Source organism: Ictalurus furcatus, chromosome 16, assembly GCF_023375685.1.
Source record: "Ictalurus furcatus strain D&B chromosome 16, Billie_1.0, whole genome shotgun sequence".
Lineage (NCBI taxonomy): Eukaryota > Metazoa > Chordata > Actinopteri > Siluriformes > Ictaluridae > Ictalurus > Ictalurus furcatus.
In genome coordinates, this window is record NC_071270.1 from 18,491,603 (window position 1) to 18,517,331 (window position 25,729).

A 25,729-nucleotide genomic window follows, 5' to 3' on the forward strand; every position below is an offset into this window, starting at 1 on the left:
AATGGACAATTAATGGATTAACTGTTTGGGGATTTGAGTATCCCATTAGACAAAACTGTATTTACAAAAAAATCATTTCAGACCAAAGTTTAACAGGATTACAAATAGTGTAGTACCTTGTGAGGCGAGGATGGTGGGGTTACATTGATAGTACCTATTAGAAAAGTGGATTAAAACCCGCTCTCGTTCCTGGGTTTCACCCATTAGTGCAAAAGCTTTGAGAAAGGATCTAAACAGGGAAGAAAAGAAAAAAAAAAAAACCACACACAACAACAAGAGAATTATCACAATTTGTAAGAACACAACTTGCAATCCTGATACAAAGCATTAACTCTCATTTTATGATCAGTACATTATTTATGGACTACTAATAGCATTGCTGAATTCTGATTGGCCAGGAGGTGTTGATTAATTTTCTTGAACAGCGGCTCTGACAGAAGTGTATGTGTACGTCTCATTCTGTGTAAACACTGTAAAACACTGCAGACACTCTTGTGTGTGAAAACCCCAGGAGATCAGCAGTATCTGAAATATTTAAACCAGTCCTTCTGGTACCAAAAACCATGCCACGGTTAAAGTCCCAGACAGCACATTTTTTCCCCATTCTGATGTTTGATTGGATAACTGCATGAATGTTCAGATGTTCCTATTAAAGTGACTGGTGAGTATATGTTAATGCGCTTCTTATACATGTGTGTGTGTGTACACACAAATATACACACACACAAAAATATATATATATATATATATATATATATATATATATATATATATATATATATATATATATATATATACACATACATACACACACATACATATACACACACACACACATACACACACGTATTATTTAATATAATTATTTAGTATAATTATTATTATATTATTATTACTGTCCTGATTAATCTATTTCACATATCAGATGTTTACAGTTAGTTCACAAAACAATATAGTAGCTGAATTTATAAAAATTACCCTGTTCAAAAGTTTACATCCCCCTGCAACATCATATAGCTGCTGTTGGAAAGGGGCCAAATATGCAGAAGATGCTGGAAAAGCAGAGAATGTGCAGGACCTGGAGGATTTTTCTGAAGAACAGTGGGCAGTTTAACTGCTCAGGACAAACAAGGGACTCATGAAGAACTATCACAAAACATAAACACAGCCGTGGAGCATCCAGGTAACGACACACAGTATTAAGAATAGAGGGGATGTAAACTTTTGAATGGGGTTATTTTTATAAAGTCATCTATTATCTTGTCTTGTGGACTATATGTAAACATCTGTTATGTGAAATAGATTATTCAGGACAGTAACTAAATAAAAAACACAGAATTTTTATGTTCATCTTATTTTGTTAACAGTATTAAGATTTAGCAGATTCTGCAACGTGTATGCAAACTTATAATACTAAATAATACTAAACTGTATTATTATACATTATATATATTTATTACTTTATATATAAATACAAAACATTTGTGGAAGGAGTCTCCAGTTTCGGTGCTTCGTAATGGTCAGTAAGTTTTCGTCCATAGAATAGTCTTCAAGACTTTTCGGTCATCAGTTTCTTGCTCACATGACGAGCTGAAATTTTTTCGTCTTATTAACTTCAACATAGAGGAAAGTAGAACAGGGACGCCTCCGTCTCCAAGTCTAGTCTTTCTTGTTACTAATTTGTATGCCAGAAATACCTTGCTGTGACCTTGACCCTATCTGGATTAATTCCAAAATCCCATCAGTTCATCTGCTGGCTACAAAGATAATTCCATATAAATCCTACAAACATTCAAGCGCTCGTTCCTGAGATATCGTGCTAACAGATGGTCTCAGATGGAAAAACATAATGCCTCCAGTACTTGGTGTTTATGATTGCCTATAGCTGCTATAATGCAAGTAATAACAGGGACTAACTTGTTTTGCAGAGGTTCCACAACATTACATCGAACTATAAACGTTAAAATGCATGTTGTTCACTAATAAATACATAAATAAATAAATAAATAAATAAATAATCAATCGGCAAATTGCTATGGTATTTTTTTTTTTTTTAAAAACAATTGATGCTCTGTTATAGGAAAAGAATCCACTTTGGATGTTAACAGTAACTTCACACCACATACGTCGTTAATTATTTTAGTATAACAGCATGCCCTGAAGTGTTTTATTCCATACTTCTTTTATCTCTCATCTTTTGTTTACCTTGTTGCTACATCATGCTCTAGTTGAAATAAATAAACCCACACAGAAGCCAAAAACAAAAAAACACATGATCTCAGTATGATTTCTTTGTTATATATATATATATATATGCTTTGTTATTCTATATATGCTTTGCTACACATATATATATATATATATATATATATATATTTTTTTTTTTTCTATAGGTGTTTGTTTTGGGGCTTTGTTTGTTTTTTCCACAGAAGCGTGCTGTGTACTGGTGTCTACCTGAGCGACTGGTCCAACGTCATCCCTGTGAATTCAAAGAAGGTGAGGTACTCTTCGGCAACCATCTTGCTGAAGTCATTGCTGTAGGCAGACAAACAAACAAACAAGACTTATATCAGGATCGGGTGTAAACACACACCGTACTCACTCAGCAGTGGTTTTTTTTAGTATTTCCACCACTCCAAAATGACATTTATAAGAAAACAATTCACGGTTGATTTGAAGGGCAGTGCTGGCTGGATGAACAGTGGATTGGGTCACGACTTTCGTGTACTGCTTATTAAAGACAATAAGAGAGAAATCAGGATATCAGGAGAGAAAAGGAGAAGGATGGGAGGGAGGAAAGAGAGCTCACACAAGACAAGACAACAGGCGAGAGTGAGAACAAGTGAAAACGAGAGAGAGAGAGAGAGAGAAAGAGAGAGAGAGCAAGAGATTTATATAAACGCCTACACAGGCTTCCACTGCACCAAATCAAACCCATGACATTAAGAATGGAGGGAAGGGACTGATGGCTATACAGGAGGGTGGCTTTGTCCTCCAGACCTCTACAGAGGCGCCGTGTGTGTGTGTGTGTGTGTGTGTGTGTGTGTGTGTGTGTGTGTGTGTGTGTGTGTGTGTGTGAGAGAGAGAGAGAGAAACTGACTCACACCAACAGGCAGATGGAAAAAAAACACGCATTTTAGACCAAGTGTGGGTTCATCATGTTCTTGTGTGCATTTTGTTTACATTTGTAATCAAAGCTCAGATCGTTAATTTTATTCCTGTAAATCATAAGGAGGTGAAGCCAATCCTGAGATAGGTAAGGGTTTGGAAATAATAATAACAATAATAATAATAAAAACTTACTCACACATGACTACTGAAAAACTCACATATTAAACAAAATGCGTATCCTTGGCAACAGAGAGCACAGAGCCTCTGGGCCTTCTTTCATAAACAAGACAAACGCTTGAAGGAGAAGTCAGTACGAGGATGCGGTGTAGAACGATCCTTCGTGGACAGAGCTCAAAGACCTTCGAGATAAACAGGTTTGAGAGGCCGAGCCCGCAGCTAATTCCCCATGAGGATCTGTATGAAATGTAACGTAGTGAACAAACTACCATCATTTATACTGCAGTGCTGGATTTCGATTCTCAAATCTGATAGGTCAGGTGTTGATTCATTTTCTAGACTGGTCAATAATGCCGGCTACAGAGAAAATATCAGTTTTAGATCAACACGCACCTTCTAATGTGTTATCGTCACAGGCGGTCAAGGGTACGGCCGCATCTTCAAGTTTTCCACCACAGCAAAGTCAAGAGAAGTGCTAATGCTTTACAGTTTATTTAACCTGACAAACTGCATTTCTTATTGAACTTCAACAGGGAGAGAAACAAGGGAGGCCTCTGAGGAACGACTGTTTATAGCTGCTATACCGTGTGATCCTGGAGGAGCTCATTTGTATAAAGTGGTAACAGGAACTAACGTGCCTTGTGGACATTCCACAATATTAAAGTGCTACTGTAAACAGAGTTCTTTTTTAAGTTCAATGAGCTATTTATTAAAAGTTAAAACTATTCATTGGCAAATTGCTGTTTGCTTCGCACCTCCGGGGTCAGGGGGTTCGAATCCCACCTCTGTCCGGTGTATGCGTGTTCTCCCCATGCTTCAGGGGTTTCCTCCTTCAGTCCAAAGACATGTGTTGTAGGCTGATCGGCATCTCTAAATTGTGTGCATGTGTGTTTTCCCCCTCACACATTACCCACTGTTTTTCGGCTCACGCCGTGATCCTCTGCGAAATCTAATCCCGTCCGAATGCGAATGTGTGCGACTGCTGAGAATATTTGGTTACCAAGGTGTCACACAAGAAACATCTCATGATGTTTAAAAGCAAAGAGCTCTCCCAAGACCTTCACAACCTTATTGTTGTGAAACGTGTTGATGGAATTGGATACAAACGTATTTCAGAACTTCTGAATCTTCCAGTAAGCACCATTCGGGCAAGTGGAAGCAACATCACTCCGTCATCAACCGGCCACGCACAGGAGCTCCTCGCAAGATTTCTGACCAGGGAGTCAGAAGAATGGTCAGAAGAGTAGCCCAAGAGCCAAGGGCCACTCGGAAAGAGCTCCAGAAACACTTGGAGGCAGCAGGTGCCATCGTCACAGAGAAAACAATAGGCAATGCACAACACTGCTCACGCTCACCCCGCAATACTCCATTACTAAAGAAAAGGCATGACGAAGCTCTTTTAAAGTTTGCTACAACTCATTTGGACAAGCCTATGAAATACTGGGAGAGCGTAGTCTGGTCAGACGAGAGCAAAATTTTACTTTTTGACTGTCATACTACACACCATGCTTGGAGAAGAAATGGCACTGCACATCACTCTAAAAACACTACACCAACAGTGAAGGTCAGTACTTAGTTCCCCCACTGGAAGTAATCACGTCTTTATTTCAGCGGGTTTATTATAAGCAGCCAGTTCTATATAAAAAAATTAAATAAATAAAAAAAATCATGAGGTTTATTTTAGTAAGTTCTTTAAATAGCTCATTTTAATCAATTAAAATTAGATCAGTAGATTAAAAAATTCGACTTTTTAAATTTACAAAGTACATAATGCACGCATACAGAGCACATGATCTTCTCCAACGCCCAGATGTACAAAACAGACACCTCTGTAATAAACACGGTGACGTTAGTCCCGTCCGAATCGGTACGTGGAATCACGGACGTCGGGTGATGAGAATTGTGACTCAGACTACGTTTAGAAAACTAGTCCCGTCCGAATAGTGCTTAAGACACACAAACTGTGTGCAATACCAATTAAAGATCCCACATTTTCCTTTCCCAATACTGAAACCTTGGTATACCCATAGCGTATGATTGTTTTCTTTAAAACTATTAAACAATTTTATTACTTTTTTAATTGAAGCACTTCAGTTAAACTTGTTCACATAAACATTACTTACACTGTACATATAAACATAATAAAATCCATCCATTACATTTTTTAAAGTGACTCAAGGTCACTTTCTATGTAAAAATTTCTGGTTCCAAAAATATCCAATTCCAATATTTGTCTGATATCCGATTCTGATATTCCATTAACCAGTTTTTTTGTTTGTTTGTTTTGATGGTCTTTATATTCAGGGACATCTCTAATAAAAGAAAAAGCTACTGGAGCATGCAAAACACATAAAAAGGACACATTAACTGACTTAAACAGGACAGATATGGGAGTAAAATGCCCTTGAGCAAGGCTGGAGAAGATGGAGAACTGATACAGAAGTGTACTCCGTGTCAGTTTCTTGTTTACACTGTACAGCTGTATTAATTCAGAACTGAACACCGTATCGTTTCCTCCTGAGCCGAGTGCTGAAGATCTGAGATAAGCAGCTGGTGCCTAAGCACGGTTTCTAAGCTCGACAAAGCGCTTGCTTGGATTCTGCCGCCGTGATGTCAGAGATCACGCCGTCTTTATTTCAAGTTTTGTCCTTGGACATTCGTCATGGGGTAAGCAAATTTGTCTTGCTTTTTTAGTCTTAGAAACGAGGTTTTCTTACTGCAGGCTGCCAGAGGCAGGAAATCAGCATGCAGAGAAAATCTTTTGATGAAACCTACTGAAATATGGCTTTGGGAACAATATTAGAAAACGGGTAAAAACACTGAATCATTAATCAGTCTTCTTGCTGAAACCTAAAGGGGTTTTACGTCATTCGCACTTCTTTCCGAATTCTCCAGCTCAGCCCATCGCTTGTGCCAGAATACATTTTAAGATTTGCCATTGACCTCTCGCTTACTAGGCCTAGTCAACCTATATACAAAGCTTTGCCTTGTTTAATAACCTTCATTATTAAACATTACTTCTGATAAAAACAGTGACGACAATGACATAACTGCCCAATTGTATGTCAAAAGTCATGCATGTCTGGCATACGATTCAATAAATACTACTTGATATTACTCTCCTTTGAATACTGGAATTCATTGCTCTGCTTAAGTAGTATTTTGATGTATTTCTGCTGCACCTAAACGTTACTGAATCTGAATACTAGTGCTTTTACATAATTACCTATCAGAGAACAATACTTTTATTTTCTTTACTCTTTTTTTTTTTTTTTTTTAAATTAAGATCTTCAAAGTACTCGTTAAAAATCTTGAAGGTTTCTCCTTCCCTCAGCCAGCTGGTGACTGGACGCTATTACATCAATCCAATGAGCTCAGTTTAGCATCCAATCAAATTCATCTGCATTAGATGGGCAGGAATCGTGCCGATTTGTCATCTGGCGTAACCTTCTCAGTGTAACCTACACAATACATCTGAAGATAGATAAGCCACCAGACTGCAGTGCTGAACTTGATGAGCGCTCCTTATCTCAGTAAAATGTTTCGCTATGCTGGAGTAAGCAAATACTCGTATAAAATGAGGCTTGAACGCCATCTAATCTGAAAAAGCATGCCAAGGTGAGTTTGGCTAATTTGTCGAGTTAGCCCGTTTACTTTGCTAATGCCAAGTTACAGTGTCTCAATCAGCTCCCTAGTTTAGTTCTGTAGTCGTGGCACTGATCAGAGAGTCGGCCATTTTAAGGGTTTTCTCACATTCACAAATCCTTCCAGTGCACTGGAACGTTCAAAAATCCCAGAATGCACCACAAAAACTAGGGATGCTCGCGATGTTCCCTTAGTGGATATGACTTCTTCTGAATACATACTTTTGTATAAGTATGTTTGGGGCGGCTCAGGTGTCCATATAAAACAGAAGAGTAAGGAAGTGGACGATGTTGCAGAGCGGACCAATCTCGTCGCACAGCGTCTCAAAATGTTGCTTTTGTCATTCTGAAACGCCTGAGCCAAAGTCTGTCATCGAAATGATTGGGTATAATTACCCCCCGAGAACTGTCTCGCACGATTCTGCTCCCAAATATCAGGCATTCGCCTCCGATCGTGACATAATATGAGGTTTACGATAGCGTTCCATCAGCACGCTCTGAAGAGCAAGTAATTTATTATACTGGGGGGAAAAAAAGAGCCAGAGTGGCATCCCCACTTGCAACAACTTCCAATTGATACCTTGCGCCAGTTTCCCCGGAAGTGGGGGAGGGAGAAACGGAGCTTCATTCGCATATATTTCGTGCAATATTCCACATTTTTTGCATAAGTTACCCAAATGCGCAACTCGGATGGAAACACGGCTGCTAGTATGTTTATACACGTGGTGCGTGCGTGCGTGCTCCTGAACGTCGTGTGTAGCACCTGAGGAAGGCTGGCTGTATGTGAGAACATCTTGAATGAGTCAATGTGTCAGATCAGCAGGTTGGCGTTGGCCTGCTCTTGAAGGTGACTGCACTACCTGGCGAATCGAAACGTCACAGGGAATGTGATGGAAAATAAATAAATAAATAAAATAAAGTGGGTTTGTTTTTAATTTTCTCATCTCCTCACTTCTTGCCCAGGTGCATGGCTACGTCAGAGCGCCGGAAGCCCTCCAGGTGGTAAAGGCGGCGGGCCAGGCGTCGTGCTGCCTCCTGGTCGCTGCGGTGCCCGTTGTTCAGTGTGTCCGTGCTGTCCTTCTGTCGCTCGGTGCTGCCCATGTCCAAGTCCCAGTCTGACAGCACGTCTTTCAACCCCTCATCGCTGCTACAGAGAGAGACAGAGCAAAGGAAAACAAAATGATTCATTAATCCTACAACACAGAATCTGTTGGTTTAAGTGCACCGACGTAATGCAGGACGACCGTCCATTGACTCCCAATTTCAGGGACTAATAGCAATACAAGTAAGAAAATGATCAGTAGATTAGTAATTATGAAAAATAGCAAATTTGTAAAAAAAAAAAAAAAAAAAAAAAAAAATGATGATGAAAACTGCACAACTTAAATTTTAAAAACACACGTAAATTTTTTTTTAAATCTTTATTTAACTATATTTGAGTGTGCTTTAGATAAAGAAAGATAAGAACAAAATCATCAATAATGAACCAACTATAAACCTATAAGTATTATTATCAATTAAAGTTTTAATCTGCATCTTCAAACCCCCTATAGCAGGGGTCTCCAATTCAATTTTATTTGTATAGCACTTTTAACAATGGACATTGTCTCAAAGCAGCTTTACAAAAACAAACACAGGATACAGATTTTAAGTGTGTGCATTTATCCGTATTGAACAAGCCGGTGGCGACGGTGGTGAGGAAAAACTCCCCGAGATGATCTGAGGAAGAAACCTTGAGAGGAACCAGACTCAGAAGGGAACCCGTCCTCATCTGGGTAACAACGGATAGTGTGAACGTAAAGGAACGTTCATTATGGTTTTAACATCTAACCACCAACTTTTTTTTTTTTTACTGCACAGACGGGTTTCGTTTTGAAAATATTTTCATGTGAGCATGTGAATTGCCAGTAGAGACAAAACCGTATTTTAGATATGAAATCATCATATTCTCGGTTGAAGGCGGCTTTCTTTTCCCCCTTTTTTCTCATCAGCAGCTGTCTCTGCGTTGTCGCCATCGTCCACTAAAGAAACTTTCGAGGGGTGTTTGTTTCACACACGTTAATATGAGCTGAACCTGATGTTTTCTGAAATGTAAATTTGGATAGTGGCTCTTAAATGGGAAACGCGCAATAAATAATACAGTGGCATCGCATATAGACTCGACATTTCCCCGTTCTCCACGGCCCGGTTCTGGGTCACGACCCTATAGCGCTTGCTTTCCTAATGTTCTCTGAAGGTTTTTTTTTTGTTTTTAAAGCATAGAGGGGTTATATAAAAAGCATCTTCCACACAGAGTGGCAATGATAACATAGATATGGCGTACAACGTCTACTGCCTCTTTCTGCACCACTGTGAACCCAAAAAACTCTCAACCAGAAACAGGTAACAAAAATGCTAACGCTCATTTATGCTTATAGAAAGCTCGTGTTGCAAGTGAACGCACATTATTTTTAGCTCTCCCAACAACACGTTACATTTACATTTTCTCATTTGGCAGATGGGTTTATTCAAATCGACTTACAACCGTGCTGAGCAGATGGAGGTTCAAGGTCTTGCTCAAAAGCCCAACAGCTTGGCAATGCTGGAATTTGAACGGGCATCCCGCTGAGCAGCAGCTCAAAGCCTTCACCAGTGAAACACTGAAAATGCTATAGTATACTGAACACACACTACATGGTCGAAAGTTTGTAGACACCTGAGCATCACGCCCTTATGTGCTTCCTGAACATTGCATTCCAGATAAAGTCCCCCTTCGCGGTTATAATATCCTACGCTCTTCTGAGGAGACTTTTAACTAGAGATGCACCGATACTAAATTTCTCAGTTGATACCGATAACCGATTATTCAGAGTGATGTCGGCCGATACCGTTAGTGCTGCCTTTTATGCCTTCTTTTAATAAATAAAAACGTTATTCTCTCCATTTCAACACGTTGTTTCACGGTGACTGGTCTCATAAACAGAAAACACATTACTCTAATTAACATGAACACAAATTCTGAAGATTAAAGTAAGATTTCTTAACTTATCGAATGTTATTAATTCATATTAACATTGACTGAATTCTAAAAAACCTCCTGTTAGTCTCACTCACTCACCACAAACACAAGCATTTCTACTTCATTATTGACACCAAACTGGTAATATATAATGTCAACTTTTTTTTTTTTGATGGTATTAACTCATTAACATTAACTACATATGACATATACTACTCTACTAATATTTTTCTGTGCAATAAATACCTTTTTACAACTCATCTTCATTTAAATCTTTCAACGGTGTACTGGCGCTTTACTTCAGAACGAGCAGTGCTAGTAGCGGCTGGGGGAGGGGAGACTCGTTTAACTGCTGTGGCGTCCGGTGTAAAAATTTTTAGCAGTGCAGAGCTTACAGAGCATACAAACTGCAGTTTTGTCATCATTCAGGGGCAGTGGTGGCTTGACGGTTAAGGCTCTGGGTTACTGATCAGAAGGTCGGGGGTTCCCAGCACTGCCAAGCTGTCACTGTTGGGCCCTTGAGCAAGGCCCTTAACCCTCTCTGCTCCGGGGCGCTGTATCATGGCTGACCCTGCGCTCTGACCCCAACTTCCTGACAGGCTGGGATATGCAAAGAAAACAATTTCACTGTATTGTAATGTACACGTGATCAATAAAAGACTCATTATCATTCCACACAAGAGACATCATCTTTACGAAATCGATGTGTTTTCCCACCCTCTTTTGATTGACAGGATGCAATCGGCCCTGATCGTCGGATGTTTTTAAACTATCGGCCAATAGCAGGAAAAATAGCCTTTGTCGGCCGATACCGTGTGTCGGCTGATGATTGTCTACTTTTAACTAGCTTTTGGATCGTGAATTTGTTCCCGTGCAGCCACAAGAGCATTAGAGAGGTCAGGTACTGATGTCAGGTGAAGAGCCCTGGTACACGGTCGGTGGTGAAGTTCATGTCAAAGGTGTTCAGTGGTGTTGAGGTCAGGGCTCTGTGCAGGACACTCCAGTTCTTCCACTCCAAACTTGGCAAACAATGTCATCATGGTGCTCGCTTTGTGCACATTGTCATGCTGGAACATGTTTAAGCCCCTTAAATCCAGTGAAGGGAAATGCTACAGCATACAAAGACAATCTATATACACACACACACACACACACACACACACACACACAATTGTGTGCTTCCAGCTTTGTGGCAACAGTTTTGCAAAGAATCACATATAGGATTCATGGTCAGGTGTCCACAAACTTTTGGCCATATAGTGCATTTCATCACCATACAGGCACAGAATACAAGCATACACCACAAACACACACACGCAGTTTACCAATACGCAAGGTTGTGAAGAACACCACAAATTGTTCTCTGAAATGCTTTTGTTAGGGTGATCGTACGTCCTCTTTTCCAAACCTTAAAAAAAGCATCTAAATTTTAGAAAATGTTTGCAATGTCAAAAACTTTTTGATGTGCTTATGGTCTAATATGGTCTGCACTTATATAGCGCTTTTATCCAAAGCGCTTTACACTCATTCACCCATTCACACACACACACACACACACACACACACACACACACTCACACACCAAGGGTAGCAGAGCTGCCACGCAAGGTGCTAACTTGCCATCGGGAGCAACTTGGGGTTCAGTGTCTTGCCCAAGGACACTTCGGTATGTGGAGTCATGTGGGCCGGGAATCGAACCGCCAACCCCAGGATTAGTGGACAACCCGCTCTACCACCTGAGACACAGCCGCCCCGATTCTAAAAGGTTCTAAAAGACTTGCAGCAACTACTGGCCAAATTCCTGCCCTTCAACCGTTAGCCTACTCTCAGCGAAGCGCTGTTGTGTACGGTGTCAAACAGTTGCTTAACAATAACAGTAAATAACAGCTGTCCTGAGTTGAAACACCACCCAGGGCCATATCTAGAGTTAATTTCATGTTTTCGCATTGATCATGACCGTTCAAATGTGCAAATGATGGAAGAAGGTTCACTCGTGGCATCTGATATTTTTATTTTATTCCATGGACAGTCAAAAGAAATAATTTATTTATATATTTGTTATGTAATGCTAATAGTGTGTCTTTTTTTAGCGTATTAAAATCTGCATTTACAGTAACATGGTTTTGAATGTTACTAAGACACGAGAGAGAGAGAGAGGGAAAAAAAAGAAAAAGAAAAATGTCCTGTATTTGGAAAACCAGAATATAGTCACTAACATTTGTGATGTAATGTGATGTTTATTTATTTTCATAAAACAAATCCAAACATTGAACATGTTTTTAAGCTCTAAAGAAAAGTACTTGGGATCATACTGCTTTTCTCTTGACCTTATTTACATGTGACCTTGAAGTAATCCAAAAATAATCAGATTACATTACTTTCATATTGTGATACTTGGATTACGTTACTGATCACATTTTTTATGAAGTCATTTGTAACCGACACTGAATAAGTTTTTAAAGTAACCCTCCCGACCCTGCTTATGACTGACAGACACAGCTGTTGAAGAAACTGACTAAACATGATGCAACCTGAAATGATTGTGTAATGAATGATTATTATGTGTTTGGGGCGGGGTTAAACGTCACACTGTGGCCAGCCACTAGGAGGCGATGAAGACATTTATAAAAGTGTCACTTTTCTTAATTACTGTCATTGTGTCCATCATAACTGGGTCACTGATACTCACCCAGTTAGACTTAACAGATATGCTGTAAAGCCAAATCCATCATAGTGAGTTCAGGAAGTGGCAACTAGTGGCAGAGTAAGTTTACATGACAATGCTTCTCACCCGATACCTCAAATCAACACAGAGAAAGATTTAGAGAATTTAATTATGCCCACTTTAATAAATTCAGTCCATCAGCCAGTAACACTATTCCAACCCCACACACACACACACACACACACACACACACACACACACACACGCAGAGCTCTAACCCAGCCAGAGTGAACAACTAATCAGGAGAGTGACATTATGCAACAGTGGAGTTTTAATCATCGGAGACATCCTGCTACCAGGAGAGGAGAAGCGAGCTCCACTCGACGTCTCTCACTCAGACATTAAGATGTATCCTAACGATAGATAAAATGCAGCTTAGACAAGTAGTTAAGGACGAGCCCCCCGGCACAGAGATGAGAAACGGAGCAGGAGTGACGACGCCCGTCTAACATTAGTACGAAAGCGACCAGAGCCACTTCATTTCCCGGTGGCTGTGGGTCTGAATTACTCAGCACGCTTCAGATGATAAGTGGAAACGTGTCCAAGCTATTCCTTAAGATGGGAGCTCGAGTGAGGTGATAATTATTCAGACAGAATTTTTTTTAAAAGAAACTTTTTCAATGATTCGGCAACATAAGCGGTATACATGAGCAGCAGCTCTGCAGGCTGACATGCCTTTTTGGGCGAAGTCAGAGGACAATGGCCAGACTGGTAACAGGAAGGCTACAGTAACACGAATCATCACTTTTTACGACAGTGGAGAGCAGAAAAACATCTCAAAATGCACAACAGCAGAAGACCAGAAGAGCAAAAACTGGACAGTTGAAGATTTGACCTCTCCCCCCAGATTCATGTACAATGCTGACAGGAGTGCATCCCAGTGTGGTCTTCTGCTGTTGTAGCCCATCAGACTCAAGGTGTGGCGTGTTCCGAGATGCTGAGAGGGTTTTTTTTGGTACTCACCATGGTGGTAAGGAGTAGTTACTTGAGTTACCATAGTTTCGCAGTCAACTTGAAACAGTCTTACTATTCTCCTCAAACCTCACTCATCAACAAGGTGCTTCTGCCCATAGAATTAGCACTCACTAGATGTTTTTGGCACCATTCTTTATAAACCCAAGAGCAGTGGTCACCAACCCTGTTCCTAGAGATCGACCTTCCTGCAGGTTTCATCTCCAAACAAAATCGAATACACCCGCTTTGGTTGAGCAAGCGCTCCTTAAGGCGATGTTTAGATGGTCAGGTGGGCACGATTATGGTTGGAGTTAAAGTCTTCAGGAAGGTCGATCTGCTGATCTGCTGATCTGCTGGTCGATCCAGGATCTGCTGCCTTAGAGACTACTGTGTGTGAAAAGCCCAGCAGTTTCAGAAATACTCAAACCAGCCCGTCTGGCATGGTTAAAGTCAGTGATCACACTTATGGCATTTGGCACATGCTCTCATCCAAAGCGACTTACATTTATCTCATCTATACAACTGAGCAGTTGAGGGTTAAGGGCCTTGCTTATCTGCCACCCAACAGTGGCAGATTTTGTGGTGCTCGGATTTGAACTCACAACCTTCCGATTAGTCCATCCATCCATCTTCTACCGCTTACTGGGTCACGGGGAACCCTGGACAGGGCGCCAGTCCATCGCAGGGCACAATCACATACACTACAGACACTTTAGACACGCCAACCAGCCTATCATGCACTGGGAGGTGAATGAAACTCCGCACACACATGGCCCCAGCAGGACTCGAACCCCGGACCGTGGAGGTGTGAGGCGACCGTGCTAACCACTAAGCCACCGTACGCCCACCTTCCGATTAGTATTTCACCATATTAAATATTTCGCCACATTTTCCCCTCATTCTGATATTTGATTTGAACATTAACTAAAAGTTCTTAACTTGTATACAATCACACACACTGATATTAATAAATTCATAGCACTTAACTGGCATTCCTCACAAAAGAAAAAAAACAATCTGATCCTTAAGTATTGGCATATTTCTTTCGACAAGTGAACTATTGGAAAGCGTGAGGTTCCTAGAACTAAGGTTACACAACAGCACCACCTTGTGATTGTCCTAGTAAATAACACCAAACGCTTATAAAGTGTGATTATTACATTATTCTTTTCATTCTAAATCCCCAATATATATATATATATATTTAAAAAAAAAAAACAATAATAAGGAAGCATAAGCACAAATAAAGCACTGAGAAGGCCTTTTAACCAAATGGTATTTAAATTCAATTTGCAGAGAAGAACAATAATTCTGCATAGGGTAGATTTGCATGCGTGTGGATGAACCTGTTCTGCAAAACATCCTCCATACACACACTGCATAACCGTCTGTCCTCTTCAAAACAACGTGAATTACTCATAGCATGGAAAAGCAATAAACGGACCATACGTAAATAAAGTGTACTAGGAACCTATAGGCTCTGTGCTGGCGAAACATGAACGGAGTATCAGAAGTGGATGGATCATTAGACTTCCTGGCTCTCCGAGGGACACGGCATTACTGTGTGAAGCATGGCAGTGAGTGAGACAGCAGTCAGGAGCTCCTTCATGAGGACAAGAGGATATTAAAGATGACCTCAGCTCCATTCAAGGACATACCGTGCTTGGAAATGTTTCCGCATTGCCTTCCGATCCCTGTTTCTCAGAAGCAGTGTATGACGGTGTGCTAAGTGAACCTCACTACATTCACACTCTGACTCATGGTTACTATGCAAACAAGCAAAACTGAAGGAAATAATGGAAAGGAGGAGATTATGAACACTTTAAGTTCCTGAAATACTGACAAGTCATAATGTGACATGCAGTGTGAGGCTTTTTTTAAAAATAAAAAAATAAAACCACTTCCACATTTTCACAGATGACAGTATTGACCATGTATTCTATTCTATCTCTAGGTGGGCATTTACAGCAAAGCAGGAAAATGTGACTAGAAAATGAAGCTAGATGTGCCAAAATGTTCATTACAGCGGAATCAGATCAGAGGAACGTAGGAACAAGCGAAATAACAGTTCCAGAACGCAATGCAGCTACAGTGCCCTCCAATAATATTGGCACTCATGGTAAATATGAGCAAAGAAAGCTGTGAAAAATTGTCTATTGTTTAAACTTTTGATCTTTTGTTCAAAGAAATTCACAAAAATAATCTGCTCTCATGGATAAACTATTGCAAACAGGTTTATTAAAAAAATATCTGTGTTAAATATAGGTGTGCAACAAGTTATTGGCACCCTTTTAGTCAACACTTTGTGCTACCTCCCTTTGCCAAAATAACCGCTCTGAGTTTTCTCCTATAATGCCTGATGAGGTTGGAGAATACATGGCAAGGGATCTGAGATCATTCCTCCATACAGAATCTCTCCAGATCCGTCAAAATTTCGAGGTCCACATCGGTGGACTCTCCTCTTCAGTTCACCCCACAGGTTTTCAAGTCAGGGGACTGGGATGGCCATGGAAGGACCTTGATTTTGTGGTCAGTAAATCATTTTTGTGTTGATTTTGATGTATGTTTTGGATCATTGTCCTGCTGGAAGATCCAACCACGGCCCATTTTAAGCTTTCTAGCAGAGGCAGTCAGGTTTTCATTTAATATTTGTTGATATTTGATAGAGTCCGTGATGCCATGCATCATAAAATGTCCAGGTCCTCTGGCAGAAAAACAGCCCCAAAACATTAAAGAGCCACCACCATATTTAACCGTGGGCATGAGGAACGTTTCCATATGGCTACCTCTCTGTGTGTGCCAAAACCACCTGGTGTTTATTGACAAAAAGCTCTATTTTGGTTTCATCTGACCACAGAACCCGATCCCATTTGAAGTTCCAGTAGTGTCTGGCACTCGAACCTACTCTTCACGGTGCGTTGAGACAATACAGACACGCGTCCAATTCCAGGTTGATTCGTAACATTTCCAGTTGATTGGAACTTCTTAATTATTGTCCTGATGGTGGAAATGGGCATTTTCAGTGCTTGTGCTATTTTCTTATAGCCACTTCCCATTTTGTGAAGCTCAACAACCTTTTGCAGCACATTACAGCTATATTCTTTGGTCTTACCAATTGTTATGAATGACTTAGGGAATTTGGCCTGTGTGTTACCTCATATTTAAACCCCAGTGAAACAGGAAGTCATGGTTGAACAATTTCCTGTTCCCATTCACCCAGGTGTACTAAAAAATGTTAAACATCAATGGGAATATACGTCAAATATATTTCTCACATGGATTCATGGGGTGCCAATAATTGTTGCACACATTTTTATACGATTTTTTTTTTGGGAATAAACCTGTGTTGTTTGCAATTGTTTGATATCAATGAGAGCAGAGTAGTTTTGTGAATTTCTGTACAAAAGATGAAAAGGTTAAACAATAAAAGACTTATTTTTAAAGCCTTCTTTCCTCATATTTACCAAGAGTGCCAATATTAGTGGAGGGCACTGCATATGAGGAAGGGATAATCCATGGCTAGGTGTGTGCTACACGATTTTAATGCATGATGTGGAACCAAAGAACCACCCAACGCCAAGTGGTGCAAAATTTGACTAAAAGGATAAATACAATGGTTCATTTTTGTTAGTTATTTTATATAATATTCTGTTCTATAATATTTATTTTTATATTCTGCCCACTCTAAATCATACACAGGGATAAAGTAGTGTGATAATATTACATTTATTTGAATGAATTATGATAAACAGTTATTAGAGTGCACACACGCGAGAGAGAGAGAGAGATTGTGTGTGCAGTTTAACTACTGTAACTGTATGTTACTATGGTTACAGTTGTTTATATGCAGCGCATTCGTTTAGAACAGTGATTACACTGACTGGAACTACCTGTGCAGTACACGTTTTTAACATGTATTCAGACCAGAGTGTGGTATAAGAAATATTCATCTAAAATATTGACTGCAAGTCATTCAGGATGTATTTTACTAAAGAATTCGATGCAAAGACCCAAGTGTTGATTTTAAACAGGGATATTGCTCGTTTTCAATGTGTTTAAATACATGACTCAAAATTACACACTCAACACACCCATCTCTACTTTGCATTCTTCATGAACAAGCGGGAAAAAACATGCCCATTTGACTTAATTACTTCTTCATTCACTAAAGAGGATGTGCAAACTATATACGCTCCTGTTATAGGGAACTATATATTTAGCTAAAGCAACCGCCAGTGAACTGTAATACATCATCAAGTTCAAGCTAAATGACCATGTTGTTATATATTGCGTAACAAACAAGTTAGCTGGGCAAAATCCACTTAACACAAAGTAAAACTAGTTACCGTACATTACAAATCCATGCACATGAAAAAAATGCACTGGGGTCAGTGAGAGAAAACCCAAACGATGCATATATATATATATATATATATATATATATATATATATGATAAACCGTTCAGGCTGTCCTTAAACAAAACCTGTGCATCTATGCAGTGGATCAGCTCTCTGTCTGCTTTGGATGTGGGTATGTGCAAAAAGAGAGTAGGTCAGCTGGGAATATAAATAGAACATTACAATAGGGTTAGCCAGAGCGCGTACACACCCTGTCATTTTAGCCTAAATAAACTTTAACTTTGGCTCAAGTGAAGTGAGTGCAAAAAGAGGAAAAGCTACTTTCGGTTCAGATGAAGAGCAGGAGCTTCATTTCATCCAGCTAGCTCAATAGAAGTTTGTGCTAGAGATGACAAACCTATCATTGCTGCATAAAGATACTTCAGAGAACCATTACAGAGCTTAGAAACAACCACAAATTAAACCTGCATACTTATATAGACATCCATTATGTTATCGTTTTACTTTGCAACGCTTGTCTATTAATTTTTAGCAAATCTAAGTGCTAATACAGTACTGTGATGGACACGACTATTGACAGGCACATGGGCCTGTTATATTTTAACTTACACCACGGTGTGGTTGAATTCTTGGTCAGAAGCTGTGAATTATTTTGGTATAACCACATGGCTCATCCTGTAGCTCTGGCTGTAACGTGAATGATAGGTTTATATTAATGCGGTCACTAGAATACGTTAGTGTTTCTATAATAACAGTTCATTCACCGGAATTTGTACGGCAAACGCTCCGGGTAATGTACGACTAATAAATGGATTTTTAAAGTGTTTTTTAACAAAGAAAAACGTATGATCATTGATGTCGTGACATTTTGGTTAAGACACATTTATTTAGCATTTATGGAAGGAGTCTTGATTGTCAGCACTTTTAAACAATCAATCAAGGTACAACACAAAGCTTCCCAGTCTTCAGGACAGAGGAATTTGTGTTTTCTGGTTTCTTAGTAAAATGACAACCTGAGCTTTTTGAGAGAGAGCGAGAGAGAGAGATGAGGGAATTACTGTTTATCATGGCTATAACACGTTATAACAGGAAGTAAGGTGTCTCTTGGACATACCATCCATCCTTTTTCTGTACTGCTTTTCCTACACAGGGCCGCAGGGAGCCTGAAGCCTGTCCCCGAACCCAGGTTACTCGGGGCACAAGACAGGGAAAGGGGGTGCCAACCCATTGGAAGGCCCAATCGCTCACACATTTCCTACACGACAGACCATTTAGAGATGCCAATCAGCTTACAATGCATGTATTTAAACTGGGGGAAGAAACTGAAGTACACAGAGGAAACCCCCAAAGCACAGGGAGAACATACAGACTCCGGACACAGGGCGGAGGTGGGACTTGAACCCCCAACACCAGAGGTTTCTTGAACATTCCACAACGTTAAAATCATAACTACAAACTGTTAAGATGGCCGTCGTGTCATTCATTTTCAAAGCACTGCGGTGTAAAGCAGTCCAGACCGTGCAGTTATACAAAGATGATCCACTTCTGGGTGGTAACACCACTGAAATCGTTGGCAAATCACTCCGGTTTAAGTGGAATAACACACTCCAGACCATGCAGTTATTCAAAAATATTCACTTCAGGGAATCACACCATCCTGATTATTTTCGTATAACCACACAGTCTGGAGTGCGTTACACCACAGTGATTTGACAATGATTACAATGTTTGATTTATTAATGTTGGCATGTTGTACACTTTAACAAGTAATAGTTCGATTTAATGCTGCGCAGTCCGTAGACTTTTCTTGTTATTCCTGCGGGCAAAAATGTTCGATTTTGCTGCTGCGTTTTTTTTTTCTTCTTCAAAATATATGATGCAACGAGTTTTCTGTGGGTTTTTTTTGGCGGAAATTTGCGAAATTGTAATTGCACAAAATTGTTTTGCACGGTCTTTCAGTGACGCTTGTTGGTAAATGAGGCCTTTTAGCTGTACTCATGTTCGACGCATGTGAATCGAAGAGAGCTTTGGCTGAACGCATGTTGTGAGGACGTCACATGACACGTCCTGGCTCAAAATCTGCGGTAATTTATTATTTTTTTTAAACTGCAAGCTCCTCAGAATATTGCGGCGTTTGCTTGATTTTCCAGAGAGACGTCTACGAGACAAATTAGCTCCTGTTGTGTGTTATTCCTTACGTATCATCTACTGTTTTGTCTCTGCCTCCACTTCAATACAGTGTCGCAAAATATTAAAAACCATCACTTGTCTGCATGGGTTTCCTCCCACCTCAAAAAACATATCAGTAGGTGGACTGGGTACACGAAAATGCCCCTAGGTGTGAATGTGTGCGCACCTGGTGATATTCTGATGTCCCATCCAGGGTGTATTCCTGCCTCACACCTAGCGTTCCCGGATGGGCTCTGGATCCACCACAACCTTGTCCGGGATAAACCTTGTCCGCTTACTGAAGATGAAGGAATCAATAGATGGATGAAAATGTGTTTATTTAAATATACTAACACTACATTGCCCTTGTGTGTCAAATTAGCATTCGCAAGGTATCTGCATGAGGTGTCCCACAAAAAACAGGCTATCAAGCAAAAACAGAGTTAGCTTAGTTTTAAATTAGTTTCAGAACACAAATGGGGTTCAAGACAGAAATGTTGTGTCAACACACAGACTCTTACACCATAAACCAAGATTATGAGTTTTAAGTAAAGAAACAGGACGAGTTTAATTGCAGTTTTAAGCATAAACTAAAACAAGAGCTTTATTCAATGATGTGTGAGGTAATGCTCTGGAAAAGTGCAACACACAAACAACAATTAAATCTATTTTTATAATTATTATCTTAAAAACTGGGGAAAGGTAGAATTTGGACAGTGTTTTATTGTTATTTTAAAATCGTCTTTGATACTATAACTGATCTTATAATCGAAGACAGAGCTGAGACACAGTGAAAACCCTGTGTGTAAACACACTGAGGGAAATGTTTTCTGACGCACATCTGGGAAAAAAAAAAAAAAAAACTCCGACAAAAAGTTCCCCACAACAACAAAATAACCGACCCAAACACATTTATCCTCCACAATAAACACGACTTTAACCATTTTAATGCTGTTTTAAAATACTCGACAAAGGCTACAGCTCCTATTACAGTTCACACAGAAAGCCGAATGCACTTTGTACAATGTAGTGTGGCTAAGAGTTATCACATCAACACGGCGAATTCGCAGCAAAACTTTAATATAAAGTATTTAGTATAAGCACAACAAGGTTTAATTGTATGAAGTGAGATAAAAGTGAGTGGAAAAACGACCAGACTGGAGAGAAGACAGAGCATGTGGTGCTGTAGGAGGCTGGAAACGCCAGAGGATTTTTTTTTTTTTTAATCTTGGCGGTGAAAATGCTGAAAAGTTTCTCTGGCTTATAAACGCCATTCACCTTTGTTTTTTCCTCTCAGAAACCACTAAAGTCTGACTGATAATTATCCACAATAAGTGGAGGCTCTATCCACCACAGTTAAATAATAAAAACACACTTGTTTAAACCGTTTCAATATTGTTTTTTCCCCGCAACAAGCCGCAGCTCGACTGGCTGCAAGTCGGTAAAATGCTGTAGTGCCGCGTTCAAGAGCGACTTCAAAACGTTGTTTACCTGCAGTCTCCGGTGCACAGATCAGGTTACCAGCACACAATCAAACTCAAAACTTTCACTCTGCAACCGCAATTCCACTCTAAACCCGGCTTTATACTCCGACATCTCCTGAACATCCTGCACACACACCACATCAGCGCGAAAAAAAGAGGAAAAAAAAAAACTTCACTCTGACTGTGTGCGTTCAATCGAAGCTCATCCTCTTGCGGAAAGAAAAGAGGTGGTGTTTCCCACAAAGCACTGCAGCCGGGCAAAAATGGCACCTAGAAACACAGCAGCATCTGGAGGCTTCACTACACAACATGGCCTGATGAGTTACAGATGACTGCTCTGTGCCATGACCCGACCTTCACTGAGCACATTCAAGCGACATCATGTAACTGGTGCTGAGGACTGAATGTATGGCTGGAGCAATGTTGCTAACTCTTTTCAGGGGAAAGTGGCTAAGGCATGCTTAAGAAGGCGCTGCAACTCGCCAAATGGCGTTATGATCATTTGCATATTCAATGGTTCGCTGTGATCGTTTGCATATTCAATGATTCGTCATGACCATTTGCATATTCAGTGATCCATCAAGATAATTTCCGTGTTCAATGATTCATCAAGATCATTTGCATATTCAGTGAGTCATCGGGATAATTTGCATATGCAATCATTTGTCGAGATTGTTTACATATTCAATGATTCGTCGTGATCATTTACATATTCAATGATCCATATTTCATATTCAATGACTGATAAAATATAAAACTTTTCTAACTAGGCTAGTTTGGTGTCGCTAGCCAAGAGGAGGCACAACTAAGCTATCATTGTCTGGGTTTAGCTGCTACAGTGCCATGCAAAGTACAATATCTTTCCTTATGCTCTGCTCATACCATGTTCACGTAAACTGGAACTCATATGGACATTTACGCATCTTGTTTTCCTGCTCAGCATCAAAGGATGTTAGTGTTTCAGCTTCAACCCCTTTACGGGTTAAGAAAAAATATATATCCATTTTTCCTCACACTGACTGTGAGCTAGCATTTGGCAGAATTGAGACCATCAGCCAATAAGACACGTCTCCACGGTCTTCTTTTACTGACGTTCAGTTACGTAGTGACAAACTGCTCCAAGTGGAGAATTATTCGTGGCTAAAGAAAAACGCCTCAGTGCAAAACGTGATTTATTTTAAAAACGCATTTTACTTAATATTGTTTTCTTAACAATAAATGTGTAACGCAAGTAACGTAATTTTATTGACATCAGTAACCGTAATCAAATTACATCAATTACATCAATTTAAAATGTAATGCATTACATAACATAACTGCGTTATCAGAAAAAAAATCATTAGATTACAGTAACGCGTTACACCCAACTCTGCTCTCCAGTACCAAAAATTATTTGCATGTTGTTCATTTCAAGCTCTGGTGGCCTTGTTAAAAATCAACTTTTTTTTTAAATATGTAAAAATGTAAGTGCTGTCAAAGCAACCATGTAACGACAGAGCATTTAATTCAAATCATAATAAAAAAAATACTACCTTCAAAAACAACACCTACTTACAAGTACAGCAAATTTTCCCTCACCTTCAGCCAAATACCGTGAATATTTGTCAAGATCATGTGAGCATAAGCAGGCATTCCAATCCTGAGCGGATTTTGGAGTTCAGAGAGGAAAAGCGTAGTGCCTGCAGTGATCAGTGGTCAAGAGACATCCAGCAGGATGAGAAACCAGAGTTTAGAGATGTGGTTCTACAGATCACTCGTCGTACGTGTGATGTCTCTAAATGCCGCTTCGTTTCCCTTCAATCACCATTCACCACACACGCCACAGAAACTGTATTTGTGATCTTCTGGAGAAGGGAGTGTCCAAGCTTAAACTCAGCATGGCCTTAGGGAGCGAGCCAGAGGCCTCTCCTGAGTACAGTTTTTTTTTTCAGTCCTGGTCCAGAGGCCCTGTACAACTAGTTTTGCGGCCATTCCACAACATTAAATGTAACTACAAACAGATAAAAAGTAATTCTTTACTAATTAAAAAAACGTCATTGTTGGCAAACTACTTTGATATAAAAGGAATAAGAAAAAATAAACACTTTGCATGGTAACAGTAACTCCAGTTCACATCTGCCACGTCAAACCACCTTGCCACTGATTATTTTCCCATAACAGCATGGCCTGTTGTGTTTTATTCCTTATATACACCACTGGAGGGTTTGCTGTTCCCTGTACACAGTAAAATCTACAGTTACCACCTACACTGTTTATTCACGTCCATTTGGACACAAATGAACACTGAAAGAGTTCATTCAGCACTCTAGGTGTTAATTCAACACTGGGGATTTTGCTGTGTAGGAGTGGTGTTAATAGAGTTCTGGCCTGTGTTAACTTTTCACCACATATAGTCCTTTGAAACTTGTCCAAATCTCACACACAAAAAAACCCCCGACATCTTTACTTCACATCATTTCATCTGCTTTCATATGTCTCTACTTGAGCAATGGTTTCTTTCTAGCCACCTACTCATACAGTCCTCAGTTATGCACAGCTCTTGAAATGGTTGTCTGGTGTACTTTCTGCAACTCCTTCAGAGTCAGTGCGTTTACATCGACAACAATATTCCGATATTAACCCGATTAAGACTCTGATTGAGAACCTAGCATGTAAACAGTGATTATTGATGACCTTAATCCGACTAAAGTCATACTCGAAGTAAACACAAATTGAATTAAGACATGTGCAGTACTCCTGTTTTAGTTGCATTATCGAAGTACATTACAGACATGTACACACCTTAATCACACTATTAACACCGTGTGGGAGTTTTCACCACATTTTGCGACCGGACACGTACACACGGTAGTGCTCAAATGTTTGACGGCAAACAAGAGAACACGACTGCATCCGAAACCGCGCACTTACCTACTATATAGGAGGAGTAATACATGTATTTCTATACAGTGGGTAAGTACACGGTTTCGGACGCAGCCCACGGCTTCAAGCAATCGTCTATTTGCACGTATAGCATGACAAATAATTAACTGCACTTTGTAAAAAAAAAAAAAGCGTCGTAAAAATTAAAAATAAAAACGTCCAAAACTGTATACGGTACCATAACGAAGACGAACTGTATGTCAATACATGAAATTCTGGAGGGAACGTCGGACGGCGTGGCGTGGGGACGTAATGATGTGTGCCGTTAATTGATCTATGTTCTATAACATGGAAAACAGGAACATGAAAGGAATATCCTAAAAGCGACTGATGTAAACACCTAAATCAGAATATTGTCTTATTCAGAATAAGGTCAATAGTTACATTACTGCTGTCCATGTAAATGTAGTCAGTGTCTGTTGGCCTCACTGCGGCTCCCCTCACCAGACTTTATCTTGTTTTTATACTGAGTATTGAGGGACAGCCTTGTCTAGGTCTGCGTGGATGACGTGATGCAGCTTCCACTTCCTCACTATAGATCCAACAGTCCTTACGGGGATGTCCAACCTCTTAGATATCATTTCGTATCCTATTCCTAAGGCATGAAATTCTATTACCTTATCTAGAGCATGACAGCTGTTTTAATATTTCACAAGTGAAGGCCAATTATAAGTCAATTTGCTGTAAGAGGACACGAGTTTTGCAATAAAACCTACTGAGAGGAAAAATGTGTGTATTTCCATCCATTTTCTGTACAGCTTATCCTACACACGGTCGCGGGGACACTGGAGCCTATCCCAAGGAACTCGGGGCACGAGGCAGGGGGACACCATGGACGGGGAGGCGAACCCATTTCAGGACACACACACACACTCACACACCCATTCACATACTATGGACAACATGGAAATGCCAGTCAGCCTACAATGCATGTTTTTGGACTGGGGGAGGAAACCAGAGAACCCAGAGGAAACCCCCGAAACACAGGGAGAACATGCAAACTCCGCACACAGGGCAGAGGTGGGATTCGAACCCCCAACCCCCCCGGAGGTGCGAGGCAAACGTTACGTATTAACAATAGAACACATTTTTTCAAGTATTATGGGACTAATCAGGTGTCAGTTCTTTAATAACTTCATTGTTTTTCACTTTAAAAAGGGACTGAGGATAAAAAAAATAAATCTTT

At 40.0% G+C, this 25,729-nt stretch overlaps 1 protein-coding gene across 7 annotated transcripts in view; it reads right to left on the minus strand.

Moving 5' to 3' along the window:
* psd3l (pleckstrin and Sec7 domain containing 3, like) overlaps positions 1 to 25,729 on the minus strand; it is a 118,996-nt gene that overhangs the window by 65,857 nt on the left and 27,410 nt on the right. Inside the window, exons 1-5 of one of the 7 annotated variants that reach the window (XM_053645403.1) lie at positions 21,629 to 22,678; positions 20,325 to 20,435; positions 7,885 to 8,076; positions 2,455 to 2,535; positions 117 to 229 (exon numbers count right to left, since the gene is read on the minus strand). In XM_053645403.1, the coding sequence (XP_053501378.1) occupies positions 117 to 229; positions 2,455 to 2,535; positions 7,885 to 8,076; positions 20,325 to 20,347 (409 nt within the window). In that variant the 5' untranslated portion in view covers positions 20,348 to 20,435; positions 21,629 to 22,678. Of the gene's footprint in view, positions 1 to 116; positions 230 to 2,454; positions 2,536 to 7,884; positions 8,080 to 20,324; positions 20,436 to 21,628; positions 22,679 to 23,199; positions 24,783 to 25,729 lie in introns of those variants that run through there. The other 6 variants (XM_053645402.1, XM_053645406.1, XM_053645407.1 and 3 more) reach the window with 6 other exon arrangements.